Consider the following 18,467-nt stretch of genomic DNA (forward strand, 5'->3'; position numbering starts at 1 on the left):
AGGCAGAGGCAGAGGCAGAGGCAGAGGCAGAGGCAGAGGCAGAGGCAGAGGCAGGCTTTGGAATTTAAGGCCATCTTCCCTGTCTTAGTTACATTCTACTGCTGTGATAAGACATCATGACCAAGGCAACTCCAGAAGAGTTTATTTGGGGCTTACAGTTTCAGAGGGTTGTAGTCCATGATGACATGAACAGCTAAGAGCTTAGATCTGTAAGTAGGAGGCATAAGAGGCTAACTAGGAATGGCATGAACCTTTGAGACCTCAAAGCCTGCCACTTGTGGTACAACTCCTCCAATAAGGCCATACCTCCTAATCCATCTCAAACACTTTCACCCACTGGGGACCAAGTATTTAAACCATTAAACTTACCTAAGTAGTGACTTGGAGGCCAACCTGGGCTACATGAGACCCTGTCCTAAAAAAGAAAGGAGAGAGAAACCACTGTAGAGGGAGAGAGGAAGAAAGAGGAGGAGGAAGAAAAGAAAAAAGATGAGGTATTTACACAGTGGTAAAATGCTTGCATAGCATCTCTGAGGCCCTGGCTTCAATCCTCAGTAATGAAATGAATGAATGAATGGATGGATAGATGATTAAATAAATAAATAAATAAATAAATAAATATGTAAAATAGGTCTTGCTCTGTGTCCTGGTTAGAGTTTTGATGCTACTGTTTTGTACTGTGCCAGGTTTTAGTTCTGGTCAACCATACACTGAAGTGGATAGTTTCTGAGCATTCTTATTTCATTATGTCTTGAAGAATAATCCTTCCTGCCTTTTGAAAAGAGCACACACTGATGAAAACCATTTGTTTAAAGTATTTTTTTTTTCCTTTTGGCTATCCATCAAGTATGAGACTGAGCTCAGCACATAATTAAATGGTGCTTTGGGAAATATCCAAAGAGGGTGCTCCATCCTGAATCTCACACTGTAGTAGGGGAGGGCCCCTTGAAGTGTAAAACCCAGGTGCTCTGGATGAGCAAGCAGGGGCTTTTGGGAGGGCTTCATGCTGATCCCGGAAGCACTGGCCCAGAAACAGGTGAGGAAGCAGTTCGCTTAGCTTGTGGCTTCCTTTCAGCACACTGGAGTGCCAGGCACTAACAGGGTCTCTGTAAAAATCTATGGCAGCAGTTACCCTCTCGTGGTGGTCACAGATTCTGCCGACATTTTGTTTTGTTGAAGCTGTTTCACCTCTAGGGTTAGTAAAAGCTAAATAAGACTTCCAGATGTTTTGATCTTCTCTGGCACCTTCACATGTTCTGTGAGGACAGCCCAGGAATTTGGACTCTTATGTGTGTTTACATTCTGAAGGGTGCATTTCTTGTTATAGAAGTGAGTTTCCCTGTGGTTTTCTATTCTCCCGAACTGTCTTTTTGGTACTTTTTAGAGGAGAGTGAGGAAAATAATTGCTATTTTGCCCACTTTTATCTGGGACTGTATGTGTGTATTGTATATGTGTACATATACATGCCTACTGGATGTTGCATGCATTGTATATATATGTGCACATGTGCATAGATGTGTACGTTGGGTATATGCATGTGCTATATATGTGTGTGCACTGTTGGCTGGAGGACCTTGTCTTCAAAAAAATAGAAATAAAGAAAGAAAGAGAGAAAGAAAGGAAGGAAGGAAGAAAGGAAAAGTGGATGGTGCTCATGGAACAGTAACACCAGAATTTGCCCTCTGGTCTGCACACATGTCCATGTATACTCACACACACACACACACACACACACACACACACACACACACACACACACACACACATAGCCTTACACAGAAGAAAGGGTTACTATAATCTCTGTTCAGATAAGATAGCAAGACCCACAAAAGTGGAACAATTTGCTTAAGGCCACAGAATGGATCCACAATCAGACCCAAAGCTTTATTATGAGTCTGTGTCATAGGGCAAGTCCCCATTATGCAATGATTGCTGGTTTCCGTATGTAGTGTACAGAGAACTCAAACCAGAAATTCCAGAGATCTCGAGGGGAATTAGTGGGAGAGTTTTCTGCAGGGCCAGGCTGCCGGCAGCCTTTTGTGTCTGCCTTGTTGGCCCTTTTGGGACTCAAGACTCTCTTGTGTTCAAGCTCTGTTCTCTGGTTTTATAGGCTAAGAAACTCCATTTGCTGGTCCATCAAAGATGCGTTGAGTAACCTCATGCCCATGTTTTGCTTAGGTGTTGGGATCCTGTCAGGGAACAAGACAAACAATAACTCTGCCCACGCATAGCCTGGATCCTCACTGATGGCCACACTAGCATGCTTGTCTCTGAGTTAACTAGGCACCTGGAAGACTGACCCATATTAACTTCCTAGAAGCTGACAAGCAAGCCTGGAGTTAATATGGTACTCACCGAGTGGGTGTGAATCTGTTTCTCAGCTCATCAAGATGTTTGTGTCAAAGATGTTGACTTAGTCATCAGCAGAGTGCTTGGTGAACTGGTGGCAGATCCCAGTATTGTGCTGGTCTGGAACCAATTCTATTTTCTCCTGTAGCAGGCCCTGTTTCCCATTGTGTCATTAAGGGGTCATTTTTTTATATTAATCAAGCTTAGTATCTGCCTACTTATTCATCTATGTCTGAGAAAGGTTAAGCAAATCATATGCCATTAACACAGTCTTTCTACACTTGATCTTAGCCAAAAGGCCTAGAAGTGATAACGCAGTCTCTTTCTCTTGTTTTTTCACACTGTATCTCTGACTGGCTTGAAGTCACTTTGTAGACCAGGCTGACCTAGAAGTTACAGAGATCCACCTGCCTCTGCCTCCTGAGTTCTGAGATTAAAAACATGAGCCATCATGCCCAGCCTTAGCTTTTTAAAAATATAGTCACCTAGGAAAAAAAAATTCCTGGTCCTTCTCAAGCTCAGAGGTTCCTGAACATTGATGCAGATGAGAATTACTTATAGCTTACAGGGCGTTGTGTGGCAGTGGGCCAGCTCTGTGCATTTTTACCTGAATCCAGACAAGATTAAGACCACTGTTAAAGTCTCAGAATGAGGGTCAGGCACCGACAATTTTAACTTTAATTTTAATTTTTGAGACTGTATCTCTTTATGTACCCCAGGATGACTCTGGAACTCAATCCTCCGTCTCCCTACCACTGCTGAAATTATTTTAAAGTTTTGTTTTGTTTTGTTTTGTTTTGTGTGTGTGTGTGTGTTTCTTTCTCTTTCTTTTTTTGTTTTTTTCCTTTATTTCAATTCTTTTTAAAATTAAATTAATTTACTTATTCACTTTACAACCCAATATCAGTTCTTCCTCTCCTCTTAGTACCTCCTCATACAAGTCCTCCCCCCATTCCCCTTAGAAGGGGAAGCCCCATGCCACCCCTTACCCTCACTTCCCACTCCCCACTCCTCTTCATCTTCCAACCCCTCACCTCACACTTCCCTCCTCCTACTCCCCAACCTTCCCACCCTGCACATCAAGTTGATGCAAGACTAGGCACATCCTCTCCCACTGAGGCCAGACAAAGTTGTCCATTTAGGGGTGTAGGATTTGCAGGCAGGCAGGCAGGCAGGCAGGTAGGCAGGCAATAGGCTCAGGGGACAGCTTCTGCTCCAGTTGTTTGGGATAGCTGCATGAAGTTCAAACTGCTCATCTGCTACCTATGTGTAAGGGGGCCTAAGTCCAGCCCATGCTTGTTTGGTTGGTTATTCATTCTCTGGGAGCCCCCAAGCATCCAGGTTAGTTGGCTCTGTTGTTTTTCATGTGGAGTCCCTGTCCTCTTTGGGTCCCTCAGTCTTTCTCTCAACTCTTCTGTAAGAGTTCCCAAACTTTACTGTTTAGGTGTGAGTCTCTGCATCTTTTTCTATTGGCTGTGGGATGGAGCCTCTCAGAAGAGATTTATGTTAGGTTCTTGTCTACAAGCATAATGGAGTATCATTAATAGAGTTGGGGTCTAGTTCTTGCCAAATGGAATGGGTCTCAATCTGAGGTTGTCATTGGTTGGCCATTCCCTCAGTCTCTTCTCTTTGTTCTTGCACATCTTGTAGGCAGGACACATTTTGGGATGAAGGCTTTGTGGATAGATTGCTGTCCTTATTCTTCCACGGAGAGTCCTGCCTGGCTACAGGAAATAGTCACTTTAGGATCCATATCCCCCACTGCTAGGAATCTCAGCTAGAGTTCCCCCTTAGATCCTCTGGGGCCTCTCCCTATCTCAGATCTCTGGCACATCCTAGAGATTGCCCCTGCCCCGCAGCCAATCTTCCTTCTCCCTCCCCTGTTCTCCCTACATATTATTTCTTCCCCACACTCCTCCCCTTACCCTCTTCCCTCGACCTCTGTTTGGTATCTATTTTATCCCCTTCTGAGAAAAATTCAACCAACCTGCCTTGGGCCCATCTTGTTATTTAGCTTCTTTGGGTCTGTTGATTATACCATAGTTATGCTGTATGTTCTGGCTAATAGCCACTTATAAGTGCATACATACCATTTATGTCCTTTTGGGTCTTGGTTACCTCACTCAGGGTGGTATTTTCTAGTTCTACTCCTCCACTGCTGGTGGGAGTGCAAACTTGTGCAATCACTCTGGACATCAATTTGTTGGTTTCTCAGAAGATCAGGTATAATTCTACCTCAAGACCCAGCTATACCTCTCCTGGGCATATGCTCAAAAGATGCTCCACCACCCTACAAGGACTGTTGCTCAACTGTGTTCATGTTAGCTTTATTAATAATAGACAGAAACTGGAAACAACCTAAGTCCCTCAACTGAAGAATGGATATAGAAAATGTGGTATATCTACACAATGGAATACTACTCAGTCATTAAAAACAAGGACATCACGAATTTGGTAGGCAAATGTAATTTTCTTTTGAGATATACAATTTTCATTCTGCAAAGGTGAAAAATTACATTATTTGTTTTTTAAAAATCACATGCTCAACAATTTTACTTGTTTTAGACAGGGTCTTACTGTGTAACACTGGCTGACTTGAGATTTGCTATATAGATCAGGCTGGTTGCCTCTCAAGTGCTGGAGTAAAGGGACAGTGGTATATACCTTTCTCATTCTGACCAATTGAAAGCTTACAGTCTAGAGGAATTAAATGTATTTACAATGTTACTGGAGTTGTTGGAGTTAAAGCCTGGGCTCAAGAAGCCTTCAGAAGTTAGGTTCGGACTCATCCCCTATCTACCACAGAAAGAGATAATAACTGACAGAAAGCAGAGGAGTGAGATTTATTCTGAGTAGTCACGTTGGGAAGAGAAATAGATCAAGAAGTCTGAGAACCTCCTCCCATGGGTCCATCTTCAGTGGCTCTGTCATGAGGCTGAGGTTGAAGTATAGGGCAGGAGGTGTGTGTAAGTAAGCAGGCCTGGTCAAGGTGTGGTTCTGCCCATCACTGACTTATAACTGTCTTGGCTACAGCCTCCCCCTAAAGGTGATTTATTTATCATGATTAACTTTATCAGTAGCTGATGAGGGATCAGTCTGGAAGAGCAGCTCTCGGTGGAAGGCTGATTCAGGGACCCTTTATAGAGGACACGATCTGGAGGTTTGTAGTCTACACAATAAGACCCCGTCTTTAAAAAAATGTAAAAATGTTGACCGTGTGAGAGTTAAAAAAAAAAAATCAAGTAATGTAATTCACCATCTTTGCAGAATATAAAAATCAAAACAAAACAAAATAAAACCAACCCCCAAGCACCTCCAAAAGGTATATACACTGAGAAACACCGTCTCAGAAAGAAAACTTAAAAGTAAAGTGTCAGTGCCTGATCCTCCTTCTGAGACTTTAACAGTGGTCTCAGTCTTGTCTGGATTCAGGTAAAAATGCAGAGACCTGGCCCGCGGCTGCTCAACCCCTGTAAGCTATAAGTAATTCTTATCTGTACCAACATTCAAGAACCAGTGAGTCTGAGAAGGACTGGGTCCCTGTATTCCTTACAAGGACACACCTGCCCGCTGTGTGCTGCGGGGGGGGGGGGGGGGGGGGGCTTGCTCATTGATTCCCTGCGGGGGGCTTGCTCATTGATTCCCTGCGTCTTCCCTTTAGGAAGCATTCCTGGCTCAGCTGTGCTGGTGTTCGACATCCACGTGATTGACTTCCACAACCCTTCAGATTCCATCAGCATCACTTCCCACTACAAGCCTCCAGACTGCTCGGTGCTGAGTAAGAAGGGGGATTACCTCAAATACCACTACAATGCCTCCCTTCTGGATGGGACTCTGCTGGACTCCACGTAAGGGTAACTGGGAACCAGATGTGGAGGGAACCTTTGGTAGTACTTCCCACTCACTGTCTTCCTCTCTTCATCAGATGCTGGGTAGGACTTGTGTGGTCCGATCCTTTTTATTGTAGAGTGCAAGCCTTCTCAGTGCTCAGTGCATTATTACGGTTTCCTGCTACAGATCTTCCCTGTTCTAGACTGTTTCTTACCTGGTGGAAGAGTCTTTCTCAGTCAGATCTACATTTAATAACTAAACCCTTGGAGTCAGATGCAGGGACAAACACCCATAATTCCAGTGCTTAGAAAGGAGACACAGAAAGTTAGAGGCAAACATGAATCCATAGTGAGTCCCTTAAGTAAGAGCCAGTGCCAGAGAGTCTGCTACACGAGGCTTTCTTTGTCCTAGACGGTTTCAGCGCCCCACCCTGCACAGTGCTTGCTTGGCCTCTCTGCTTTTGTTCTCATTTATATGTCCTTCCTGTTTTCAAACACATCCCTGAATTCCTGGGAGGAGCACTGCTCCTGCTTCTGAAGTCTCCTAACACTTTTCTGTATTTTTAATCCCCCATCCTTAAGTTATTTTTGTGTCTGTTATGATCTGAATACTTTAGATTTCTGATTTCTAATTTTTAGTTTTTCCTTTGTTTGCCCAGAGTATCTGTAGCACTAAAGGATCATATAATAAATGTTAGTTGATAGAAATAAACCTGAAAATCACACACACACACAAAAGTAAAGGCAAGTTTGCTTTCTGTGACTCTGAATCTCAAGTGTGTCTGGAAATTGAATCAATCTTCTCTGGGAAGGGATCATTTTCAGACTTTATATTTTTGTTTAGGAACATCCACTTTTATGCTGAGCCTGATTTAGGTGTCTGAGTCCAGACTTGGAGAGCTGTTTGTCCTGGGCATGGAGGTGCCTCCCTTTTACCTGTCACTTTGCCTTCTAGCTCTGAAAATCTGGCTTTGGGCTATGAGGTCCTGCAAGCTGTGGCACATTCAGTGTTATTTCATCAAATCCAAAACTCTTTTATTATTAGAAGTATTATTTTATGCACCTCTAAAAACACAGAAGTTTTGCCCTGTCAGTCAGTCATAATCACAGAGACGTTAAAATGTGGAGGGAAAAATAGCACATTTTAGAGTTGACAAAATGTATTCTTAACCTCAGTAGCCCTGATTCACAGAGATCTGGCTTAGAGCTGACCTTGTGGCTTGTTGTCAAAGTATTCAGAGGCAGTGGGAAGGATAAGAGAGCTCAAGCATGTGAAAATGGCCCAGCAGTCAGTGCCCCTGTCTCTGTTCTGCTGCTCAGACCAAGAATGGGGGAGTGGGGCTGGGAGACAAATACCTTTTTGTCTGTGTAGGATATGCATCTGAGGGGCCTGAGATCAGACTTCCTGCCTCCTGATATGTTTGGTGGAATCACCATATCCTTATGGAGCAGGAGCCACAGGATAGAGGGAATTTTCCTTTTAAGACCAGGGGCCACAGGATGCAGGGAATCTTCTTTTTAAGACAAACTTCAAGATAAAAATGCCTTGAGAGTCATTTGTGTTACCTGCAAATCCACAGGCAAGAGCAATGGCCATACATCCTTGCTGGTCTTTGAGTGTGTGTAAGATTCCAAATAAAGGAATTATGAGAAGGATGGCAGGCACCTCCCTTCCTGGTGTCACCTCAAACCCTACATGGGTATGATCAACTCAACCAGTTCACTGGTGTGGGTGCTTGTTATGAAGGCAAGGGGTAGCTGCTTCTCTTAGGGTTTCTGTCGCTGTGACGAAACACCATAACCAAAGCAAGTTGAGGAGGGAAGGGTTTCTTTGGCTCACACTTCATATCACTGTTCATCATCAAAGGAAGTCCAGACAGGAACTCAAACAGGGCAGGAACCTGGAGGCAGGAGCTGATGCAGAGGCTATTTGAGGATGACCCTGCAGGTGTTCAGACAGGGAAGAGAACCACAAAGAGATGACAATGAAAACTTGTTTCAGATTGACTTCATCAACCCGGATCAAGACTTCAGGGAGTCTAATATCAGGGCGTTTATTCACAACAAATTTAAACACAGTGTAATTTGGAGAAAAGTTTCTTGGTGTCATACAATCCTTGCTGCACAAGGAAGTGTAATCACATTGAAACTTGATTCAGAAACTTGTCGTTTCTTCCAAGAAGATGGGCTTTAGAGGTATGTTCCCTGGATTAGCTTAAGGGAGTATTGAAGGCTGTAGCCTGCTGTCAGTCATACAGATAATTAGAGGTTGTTTGGGCTATTAGCCACCTCTAGTCATGGTTGTGGGAACTTAGGGGAACCTCTAGCTATAAAGGTCATTTAGATAATTAGCTACCTCTGGTCATGGTTGTAGGAGTTTGATATGGCCTGGCCCAACAGATAACACAGGTCACCAGGCTATTAATAACTTACAGGTACCAGCTTTCTGGAAAAACAGGTTATGTCCTTGCTTTTGAAAGGACAATATGTGTGCTTAACATTCCTGGGTTCCCTGGAGATCTGTGGTTGCAAGGATGTTTATGGTCCCAACAGCCATTGTGGAGGCATGCTGCTTATTGGCTTGGTCCCCCATGGCTTGTTCAGCCTGCTTTCTTAAAGAACTCAGGACCACCTGCTCAGGATGGTATGACCCTCAATGGGCTGGACCCACTTCAGTCAATCTCAAATTAAAAAAATGCCTTACAGGCTTGTCGGCAGCTGACGCTTACTGAGTCACTTTCTTAATTGAGGCTCCCTCTTCTCTAGTGACTCTAGCTTGTGTCAAGTTGACATAAAACTTGCCAGCACAATGCTGCTTTTAGGAGACATGGAAATTTCAAAGGCCCCTGGGCAAGGAACCAGGAAGCAGGAAACCTGGGGTCAGGGTTGGGAGAATACAAGGTATGAGGATGGTGTTTGAAAAAAATCTCACAAAATAAGTAAATAAACAAAAATAAAAGACTCCCAAGAAAAGTAGCAATGCAATAGTTTGTTTAGAGGATTCTGTTAATGTCTGTGTATTTCATCTGGGTATTTGTTATTGCATAAACAAGGTCTTGACTATTCTACGGGACTCAGAGACCAGCTGGGACCTGGAGAGGCAGTGTGGAGACTCCTGGTTGCTGAGAGAGGCTTGACAGCCAGTAGGTCAGAGGTGGCTCCTCCACAGGCCTCTCCTGAGGACATCCTGTGCTGGTGTTGGCTCTGTGTCCCTTTTTCCCTAGGTAGGATAAGCATCTGGTCATCTTGGGCTTACTGAGCCCTGAACATCAGAGGGCCTTGCGAAGGAGGGAAGGAGGTGGAGGTCCTGGCTACTGGAGGCTGGGAGGTTCCTGGGGACTGTAACCCAAAGGAGGTGTCTGCTCCTTGTCACCACCTGGTGATAGGCACCGAGGGATGGCAGGATATTTCTTCCTTGGGAATGAAGAGCATAATAGTTGTCATTTTGCCATTTGGGAACTGGTAGATTTTTAGTCATGTCTGAGGCTATGGGGCCAACTTCTTTCCCCATGTCCCCAGGATCCCTTTGTGCTTAATGAAATTCTCAGCAGGATCAGTACCTCTACTCTTTCTTTGCTTTCCAGCGTGTCAAGCATATTTATTATTGACTATTATTATCTCTTCATTCTAGACAAAGAAACCAAAGTTATGTTTCTCAAGTCAAATGAAGCAGCAGAACCAGGGTGCTTTCAACTGCTCTTAATGGCTGGGCCACCTCTCTAGTGCCAGAACCAGGATTCTAACTCAGGCCTTTAATCTAAAATCTGAGCCCTGTGCTTGCCTGCAGTGCTAGCTAGCCCTTTGGAGTCTGAGGGAGGAGGATCAGGAGTTTGAGGTCATCTTGGACTATAAAATTATTTCAAGACCATCCTGGGCTACATAGTGTTCCAAAATAAATCAGTAATATATAAAATAAAACTCAGGCTCCTAAGTACATTATATGTAATATAACCTCATAAAGTGCCTGTCTATATACAAAGCATTTACTCCTTGGAGACACTGTAGAGTCAGTTGTCACCAGGAATATGCCCATGTAGCTCAGTGTTCCCACTTTATACTTTCCAGAACTCCTGTAGAATCCCTCAGGACAGTAAGGCCCCTCGCCAGCATGTTCCTGTACCGTGGAATTGTTCCTTTGTCTTGATTTTTATGTCTTTGCCAGTTTAGAAGCAGGCAGGCTGGTAGTTTTGCAGAGTGTGTCCCGTCACGGGTCTGTCTGCCATTTCTTCAGACCTATACATCTTTCATAGAACACCCTCTGCCACCACTGATAGGTACTCATTTCCTCTCTTTTCCAGGTGGAATTTAGGCAAAACTTATAACATTGTGCTGGGATCTGGACAAGTCGTGCTGGGGATGGACATGGGTCTCAGAGAGATGTGCGTTGGAGAGAAGAGAACAGTGATCATCCCACCCCACCTGGGCTACGGAGAAGCTGGTGTGGGTGAGTGGGTGATGGTGTTCAGGAGTGTTGGGGAAATTCACCATCTGAACGCATGGGTTGGAAGTAAAGCTGCAGTATGCTGCTTCGATGTTGAACTGAAGGGTTTGTGTGTTCTGTTCTGTTCTGTTCTGTTTGTTTGTTTGTTTTAATTAAGCAAACTTAAGGACTTTTGAGCCTTTTTTAGTTAAAGACCATGCAAATTTTGTTCAAATACCCATTGCACTGTCCCTGACTTCTTGAAAGAGAGCCAGCTCCAGGAAAATACACCACTGGTCTGCAGGTTCATCTGGCCGGGCCCTAGGGGAGGGCTTTGGGTGGTTTGGGGTTAATTGTTTCCTGGGCCAGGAAAGTGCTGCAGACCATTGCTGTGTGCTGCTCTGGAGCCTGTAAATCAGCCAAGAAGATGCTGTAAGGCACAGGTTGCTTCCGAGTTCTGGGTAAGGCAGCCTCTGCATCCCCGCAGTGGTGATGTTTTACTTCATTGTTTTGTGATTCCAGAATATCTTTTCATTGGTCTTTTCATACTGCTGACAGCTGGCAGTGCAGGGCACCAGTTTGTAAAAGTAATTGGCATGCTGCGGTGATTTCATTTTTTTTAAAGAAAAACTTTAAAAAATATATTGTGTACTGTTCCTGTTCTCATTTATCCCAGAAAAGAAGTCTCAAACAATATGTCTGTATTCTTTAAGACTTTTCTTAAGGCATATAACTATATCATTATAGTAAATATAAAATATAATTTAGTGGAAAAGCTTATGCTTGGCATGTATGAGGCCCTGGGTTTAATCTCTAGCACCAAAAAATTAAAAAAAAATGAATTTCAAAATGAAATCTATAATTTTTAACAATACATTATATATATATGTATTTTTCATATACTTATAGTACTTCTTTGAGTCTTATTGTTTATACTGGCCTTGAATAGGAAATAATTTTCAGGCATTGTTTATTGTTCTTAAAGTTCTGCTATTAAAATTATCCTAAAATTCTATAATTTGGGCTGGGAGACATCTCAGTGATAGGATGCTTGCAGAACATCCTTGATCTCTGACACCTCAAAAGAAAAAATGGTTCTATAACCATTGTCTCTACTGGTGGCTTTGGAATGTTTTGTTTTTACCAAAAAAACCAAAAAACAAAAAACAAAACAAAAAAAACCAGTAAGAAATACTTTTTTCTATCCTTGTTACTTTTGGTTTTCTGAAGCAACATTTTACTATGTAGCCCAGGCTGGCCCCAAACTTTCAATCTTGCCTCAACCTCCCAAGTGCCAGGTTTATAAGCATGGGCCAACATACCTGGGCTAACAATTGCATTTTGTCTTTCATTTGGAATTGCACATAAACCCAGAATCAGTTCATTTATGTACGTGTGCATGCTTGTGTGGTATTTGTGAGTACGTGTGTGCATGTGTGGGGCCAGAGGCAGCTCTGAGTGTCTTTCTTTAGGAGACATCTACCTTGCTGTTTGAAACAGGGTCTCACACAGGCTTACATGAACTAGACTGGCTGGGCAGCAGGGCCCAGGGTTCTGCCTGTCTCTGCCTCTTTTCCCATGCTGGGATTAGGAGTGGGTGCTGCAATATCTGGTTTAAATGTTCTATTTAACTTGCATTTAGTTGTGTGTGTGTGTGTGTGTGTGTGTGTGTGTGAGTGTGCACATGTACTACATGCTACATGGTATGGTGTATGAGTGGAAGTTAGAGGCCAAATTTTGGATTAGGTTTTCTTCTACCATGTGTCCCCTCCTGGAGATGTTACTCAGGCCCTTAAGTTTAGTGGGAAACACCTTTTTATGCTGAGCCATTTTGCCTGCTCATGCCTGACATGGGCAATGGGAACTAAACTCAGGCCACCTCCCCAGCCTCTACATTTAATTTACATGTAAATTAAGACCCAGGTTTCATGAAACAACAGCTATCCTTGCTGTATGGAATATTCAGGGATCTAGTTTATTTTATTCCTTAAAAAGAGAAAAAGTATCCTACTTCAAGGAGCAAAGAAATGAAAGAGCTGGAAAGACGTATCAAGACAATATGCAATAATTGTATGATAGTATATAATTACAGTTATTCATGACCTCATTGGGCACTAGTACTACTCCTGCTGGGAGCTAGAAGCCTCTTGGGTATGGTGGCTGGAGGCTGGGAGGACAGTGCAGGTCCCAACCATCAGCCTGTGTTTAACACTGTGTTCTGTTCCTTCTACCTTGCCGCATAGATGGAGAGGTCCCTGGCAGTGCTGTCCTAGTGTTTGACATCGAACTGCTGGAACTTGTGTCTGGCCTTCCGGAGGGGTACATGTTCATATGGAATGGTGAAGTGTCTCCCAACCTCTTCGAAGAAATCGACAGGGATGGCAATGGGGAAGTCCTCCTGGAGGAGGTAAATGGCCTTTGTAGGAGGGTCTGTTGTTCTGGTTGGTTCTGGGGGTAGGGGTCCATTTGGTGTGCCAAGGACAGAGCTGGTCATGCAGATCTCTTGTAATGGTGGTAACTAGCACATGTGTTTTACATACATTCTCGTGTGAAGGAACAGAGAGCTCCTGAGAGGTGTAGGGAATATGTCTCAAATACACAGATCTGGATTCAGTTGCCAGTCACCGGGCGCTTGCTGTTTCTTCACGTTTTCCAGCTCCACCTTCACAACAACCATGTGAACAGCATTCATAAGGTTTAGAAGAGCCTGCAGAGAGTAATTACCCAAGGTCTCAGCTTCCGAGTGTTTGAGCCAGGGCCACAGCTTCTCAGTGGAGTTGAGTAGTCGTTTGTGTTATCACTGTGCATGGAATTAAGAGCCCAGGCTCACTCCCTTCTGCTTACTCAAGCACATCTCTAGTCTCACTCCTGCATCTTCTTCCTATACCATCAGCTTTTCCTAGATCTGGGATATTCCTTTGAGTATCACACATGGTTTTGGTTTGTTTTTCTCTATTCTCCTTTGTGTTTGAGACCTAGTCCAGTGTGTTGCCAAGGCTGCCCTTGAACTTATGATCCTCTTGTTTCAGCTGCCCATATGTTGGGGTGATAGCACATGCCATCATGGCCAGTACAGTTATTTCATGTCATCTTGATATGTCCTCCCAGTGTTTTTATTTCTTTGCTCCTTTTATAGCAAAACCTTAAGAGACTTGTCCTACGTTCCTCTTCTGCTCCCAGTTTTGTTTGTGTGTGTATTTTAAAATGCATTCTTTTTTTTTTTTTTAATTTGTTCTTTTGTTTTGAGAGGTTTTGCTCTGTAGCTGAGACTGGTCTTGAACTCACAGTCTTCCTGCCTCAGCTTCCTGACTTCTGGAAACACAGGTTGGCACCATCGTGCCTGGCTTCATTTTGCTTTCGTGAGATAGGTTCTTCCTCTCTTGCCTAGGCCAGTCCTGAATATTTGAGTTCAAACCATCTTCCTTCCAAGTAGCTGGGACTTCAGCTCTCCACTGTGACCTGTCCTCCATTCTTTATGTGGATGGATGTTTTGCCTGCATACATGTCTGCACCAGGCTTATTTCCACACTTTGCAGTCTGATCTCCTGCTTTACGTCTTCATTGATTGAACCTCAATCCTTGTCTTAGCCCCACCCTAAGGCTGCCTCACCCTGAGCTTCTCCATGAGTCCTTCATAGCTCCTTGCTTCTCAGAACCTGCCGAGGCCCATCTCCAGAGTCTCCCTATGGCTGTCAGGGCCCTCTCCATCTGCTAGCTGCTGCCTCCTCACCAGCTACTCTCTTCGCGCGTATTGCATGTGTTCTGAGCGCCCACGAGGCAGGCTTCCACCCTCTGAACCAGCTGTTCTCTATGCTTAGACTCGACTCAGAAAACTGTCTCTGACTCATTCCCTGACTTTCTTCAAGTCTTTGCACAAGTCTCCTTGGCCTCAGAGGTTCTACTCTGACTGCCAAGTTTATTGTCTCAACTTGCCCTCCCAAGCTAAGCTTACCTTGCTTTCTCTCCCCCACCTCTCTCTTGGTGGAACGCTCTAGTTTATAACTTAAGAGTATAATTTACTTACTATATTCATGCAGAATGTCAATATCAAAAGAGCAGTTTTGTTTAGGCTGTATCCCATGACTTTAGAATGATTTTCGGCACATGGTGGATGCTGGTAGGATTTTATTGTGAATGAATGAATGTGTTGCTGTAACACTGTTTTTGAGGGAAGTTAAAGCTGTTCTGGTGGCTGAAGCATATTGGATACCTCGATCCCAAGGGCTCTTGAAGTCCTCTCTAGTCAAAGGATTTAAAAAACATTTAAATAATATCTTATTTTTAAAAGTATGTATATGTGTGTGGGAACATGTGCATGTACATAACAGGCTCCCGAGGAACCCAGAAAAGAGCATCAGATCCCCTGGGGCTGGAGGTACAGCTGGTTATGAACTACTCATCCTGAGTCCTGGGAGCTGAGTGCTCTTATCTGCTTATCTATCTCTACAGTGTACAGTACGGGGAATTTTCATCTGCATTTAAGAAACCCAGGCCATGTTGTTCTTAAGAACAACTTGGTTTGAAAGTGCGGACTCTTATTTTTCAGTCCCCTCCCTTTCATGGCCTAGTATTTCAGGCTTGAGTCTGCATGCTCAGCTTTGCCATTCTCACATTTGTCCTGTCCCCTTTCTAGTTCTCAGAGTACATTCATGCCCAAGTGGCAACAGGCAAGGGGAAGCTGGCTCCCGGTTTTAATGCTGAAATGATCGTGAAGAATATGTTCACCAACCAGGACCGGAATGGAGATGGGAAGGTCACGGCTGAGGAATTTAAACTCAAGGATCAGGAAGCCAAACATGATGAACTGTAAGCCTGACACGGACCAGTTTGTTCCAAGGAGTGCATGACACCAAGCCACCTGTCATGGCAGAGCATGCTGTCAAGGTGTGCAGATTTCTAGGAAGGTTTGAGAGTAGCCAGTAGTAGGTGGGCCACGTAGTCCCTGGTGCATACAGTGCGGTGGGCTGATGTCCATGGTGAGAACCTGGGTGGATTTCCAGTGACAGTAGAGAATCTGTACAGAGCACCTTGGCATGGGAAAGTTTGCAGCACCAATTGTATTTGTGAGTCTTCTGGGAGGTTGTGTTAATAAAGGATTATTTCATAGAAGATGTAGCTGTCGTGGAGGAAACAGAAGAAGTACCCAGGTGTCTACCTAAAGAAACGATTTGTTTTAAAAATCTTGCTGGTGTCTTTAAAAAAAAAATGTTCACCACAGGCAGAAGGATAAAGGGCACACATGTTCCAGCAAGATTCCTTGACAGCGGCCATTGCTCTTCTCAGCATTCTGCACAAGCTCTGGTGATACCAGGTCCTGTGCAGCAGCCACCCCATCACCTTCCCTACAAATCTCCATTTCATGTTTTCCAGTTCACTCTCTGTACTGGCAGCCCTCCAATTGGTCGTATCTGTCACTGTTAACAGGAGTCTCCTGGACAGGAAAAAACACAGACCAAATGGAAGCGGCCTTAGCCTGTGAGTAGAGGATTTGACCTGCATTTGCTATGTAGGATTGGCTTTCTCTCTTTTTCCACTCTGTATTCTTTTGGGTAGATACATGGAGGGCTGATAGCTGGCTCTCACTGGTCAGCCAACAGAAGATTTTACTGTGACTAAAGTGGATGTGTTATGCCAACATATGAAGGTGACATTTCCTGCTCCCCACTTGTGTCTCTGGAGGGCAATTTGGGGTCTCCTGCTGTAGAAAAGGCTAGCCCATCCCCATACCATGTGGTAGCTGTGCTCCTGCCTTATGTCCTCGGTTCCCAATGGTGTTGGCACTCATCCTGAAGTAATTAGGAGGTTCCCTTTTGAAATGGCTTTTCTTTTTTACAACTTTAAACTGTTTTGTACTGATGTTGCCCTGAGATAGTTCATGCAAATGCTGTGCACTAATCCAGTGGACTTATTATTGGAAAACTGACTTTTTTTTTCTGATATAAAATATTGAAATCATATCATCTGGGTTTATGGTGTTTTATTGAAGGTCCAGAGGATCTTATGAGAATGCACTGTGCAGTTGAAGTCCCTTTGACAAAAACTTGGCAGGATAGCAGAGCATTGTGCAGGGCAATGGGGCATCTGGGTGGGGGCGCGGGTGGGAAGGAGGTGGTACCTGCAGGAAACTCACTAGATAAGCTCATTGAAAGGGCTATTTACAGGTGTGTACAGGGCTCAGGGGAGCAGAAGATGCTGAGATACTGTGGAGAGCGTTGCTCAGTAAGAGCTGGAAGCTGTCACTCCTGGGTCTGGGGTTTAAGGTGAATGCGCTGGAGCAGAGCTGCCTGAATGTGTGTGTTGTGGCGTCTAGGTACACACAGAGCATGGCTGGCACTGCAGCCTAGTGAAGAATAAGAGATACCATCTCTTCTTACCCTCCATCTACTGCCTACCATTGGCTTCCATCAGGTGAACCCCAACCTAAGCCAACGGAAAAGACCTCAGGGACTGGGTCTCTCCCGGGTTGGCCTCACAAAATGTGCAATTTGTGAAGAATGAAGTTTGGGGAGATCCTGGGTCACAGAGTGGGTAGTACCAGGCTAGTGAGGTCATAGCAAGATTCCCTCTAACCGAGACACACACACACACACACACACACACACACACACACACACACACACACACACACAGAAGTGGGACGGGACCCGGGGATGAGTTTATTAGTTGGCCTGTCTGCAGGACTATAACCCTAAGTACTCACTGGCTCTTGTGCCATCCACTACTTATTATGTTAGGTTTTCAGGAACAGCTATTTAAGGTCCTTTCCCCTTGGCTTTCCTGAGAAACTGGAGTCTTTTTATTTAATAAAGCAAGTATATTGCCAGTATAACACTTTTATCTTATATGAAAATTAGCATTTAATACTGTGTGGGCACTTCATCCTTAAATTAGTATTCTAATTAGCCACAGCATCATTTCCAGCTTACGTTGTTTGTATTTAAAATGCTGATGAAGTTTGGGTTTTCTTTTTGAGACTTGGGTCTTATGTCTCTAGTTCATTATCAAATTCTTGGATGCAGGTGATTTTTCTTTTCCAGCTTCCAGAAAAGTTTGACCATAGACACCCACTGTCACACTCAGATTACTTTTTTTTTTTTCTTAGCTTAGGCTGGTCTTCAATGTCTCGTGTAGCTGAGGGCTGGAATTGCAGTGCTGCATATTGAACTGAGAGTCTCTCATATTGAACTCCCTAAGTGCTGGATTGTAGGCACGTGCCAGCACAGCTGGTTTGGTGGAAAGCCTATAGGCCCTTGGGAGCTTGCCTTTCAAGAAGATTAGAATGGTGTTCTTTTATTTCCTGGCCACAAGGTAAAAATTCTGGTGTGTCATGTATTTCTGCTTCTGTGTGGCCTACCTTTTCAAGGCTCAAAGGGTAAAAAATTTGAGTCCCCCCAAATTTTCTCTTTACTATCTACTTTTTTTATATTGATGGAAAAGCTGACTATAAAGCAACAGCCAACTTTATAGTTTTTCCTTGAACAGCTTTTAGCTGACTTAGTTGATATTTGACATAGCTCAGAGACACTATATGGAGTTTCAGGTACACGTCCATCTTCAAATGCTTCTGTGACCCTATTCTATTCCCAATGGTCCTTATGCCCATTTGCAGATGTCAGGGTACTTTATTCATTCACCCAGAACATTTCTTCAGCAATTTGAACTTTATGTCATACGACTGACTTCCTATTTCATTTACCTGTCTTCGAGTTGCTTGACCATAGCATATAACTATTCTTTTGAACTCTTTGTCTGGGAGTTCCAGGTGATTTTCATTAGGAGTCATTATTATAGGACTTGTATTTTTGGAGATAATGTGTATCTTGTGTGTGTGTGTGTGTGTGTGTGTGTGTGTGTGTGTGTGTAATTC

The 18,467-nt window shown here is 43.8% G+C and overlaps 1 protein-coding gene across 1 annotated transcript in view; it reads left to right on the plus strand.

Moving 5' to 3' along the window:
- The window catches only part of Fkbp9 (FKBP prolyl isomerase 9), a 50,096-nt gene extending 33,539 nt beyond the window's left edge, over nt 1-16,557 (plus strand). The window contains exons 7-10 of the mRNA XM_031382019.1: nt 6,012-6,198; nt 10,479-10,624; nt 12,844-13,007; nt 15,234-16,557. Coding sequence (XP_031237879.1) covers nt 6,012-6,198; nt 10,479-10,624; nt 12,844-13,007; nt 15,234-15,410 — 674 coding nt within the window. The 3' untranslated portion in view covers nt 15,411-16,557. The remainder of the gene's footprint in view (nt 1-6,011; nt 6,199-10,478; nt 10,625-12,843; nt 13,008-15,233) is intronic.
- The last annotated feature ends 1,910 nt before the right edge of the window (nt 16,558-18,467 follow it).

The sequence above is a fragment of the Mastomys coucha genome, unplaced genomic scaffold (assembly GCF_008632895.1).
Source record: "Mastomys coucha isolate ucsf_1 unplaced genomic scaffold, UCSF_Mcou_1 pScaffold20, whole genome shotgun sequence".
In the NCBI taxonomy this organism is placed as follows: Eukaryota; Metazoa; Chordata; class Mammalia; order Rodentia; family Muridae; genus Mastomys; species Mastomys coucha.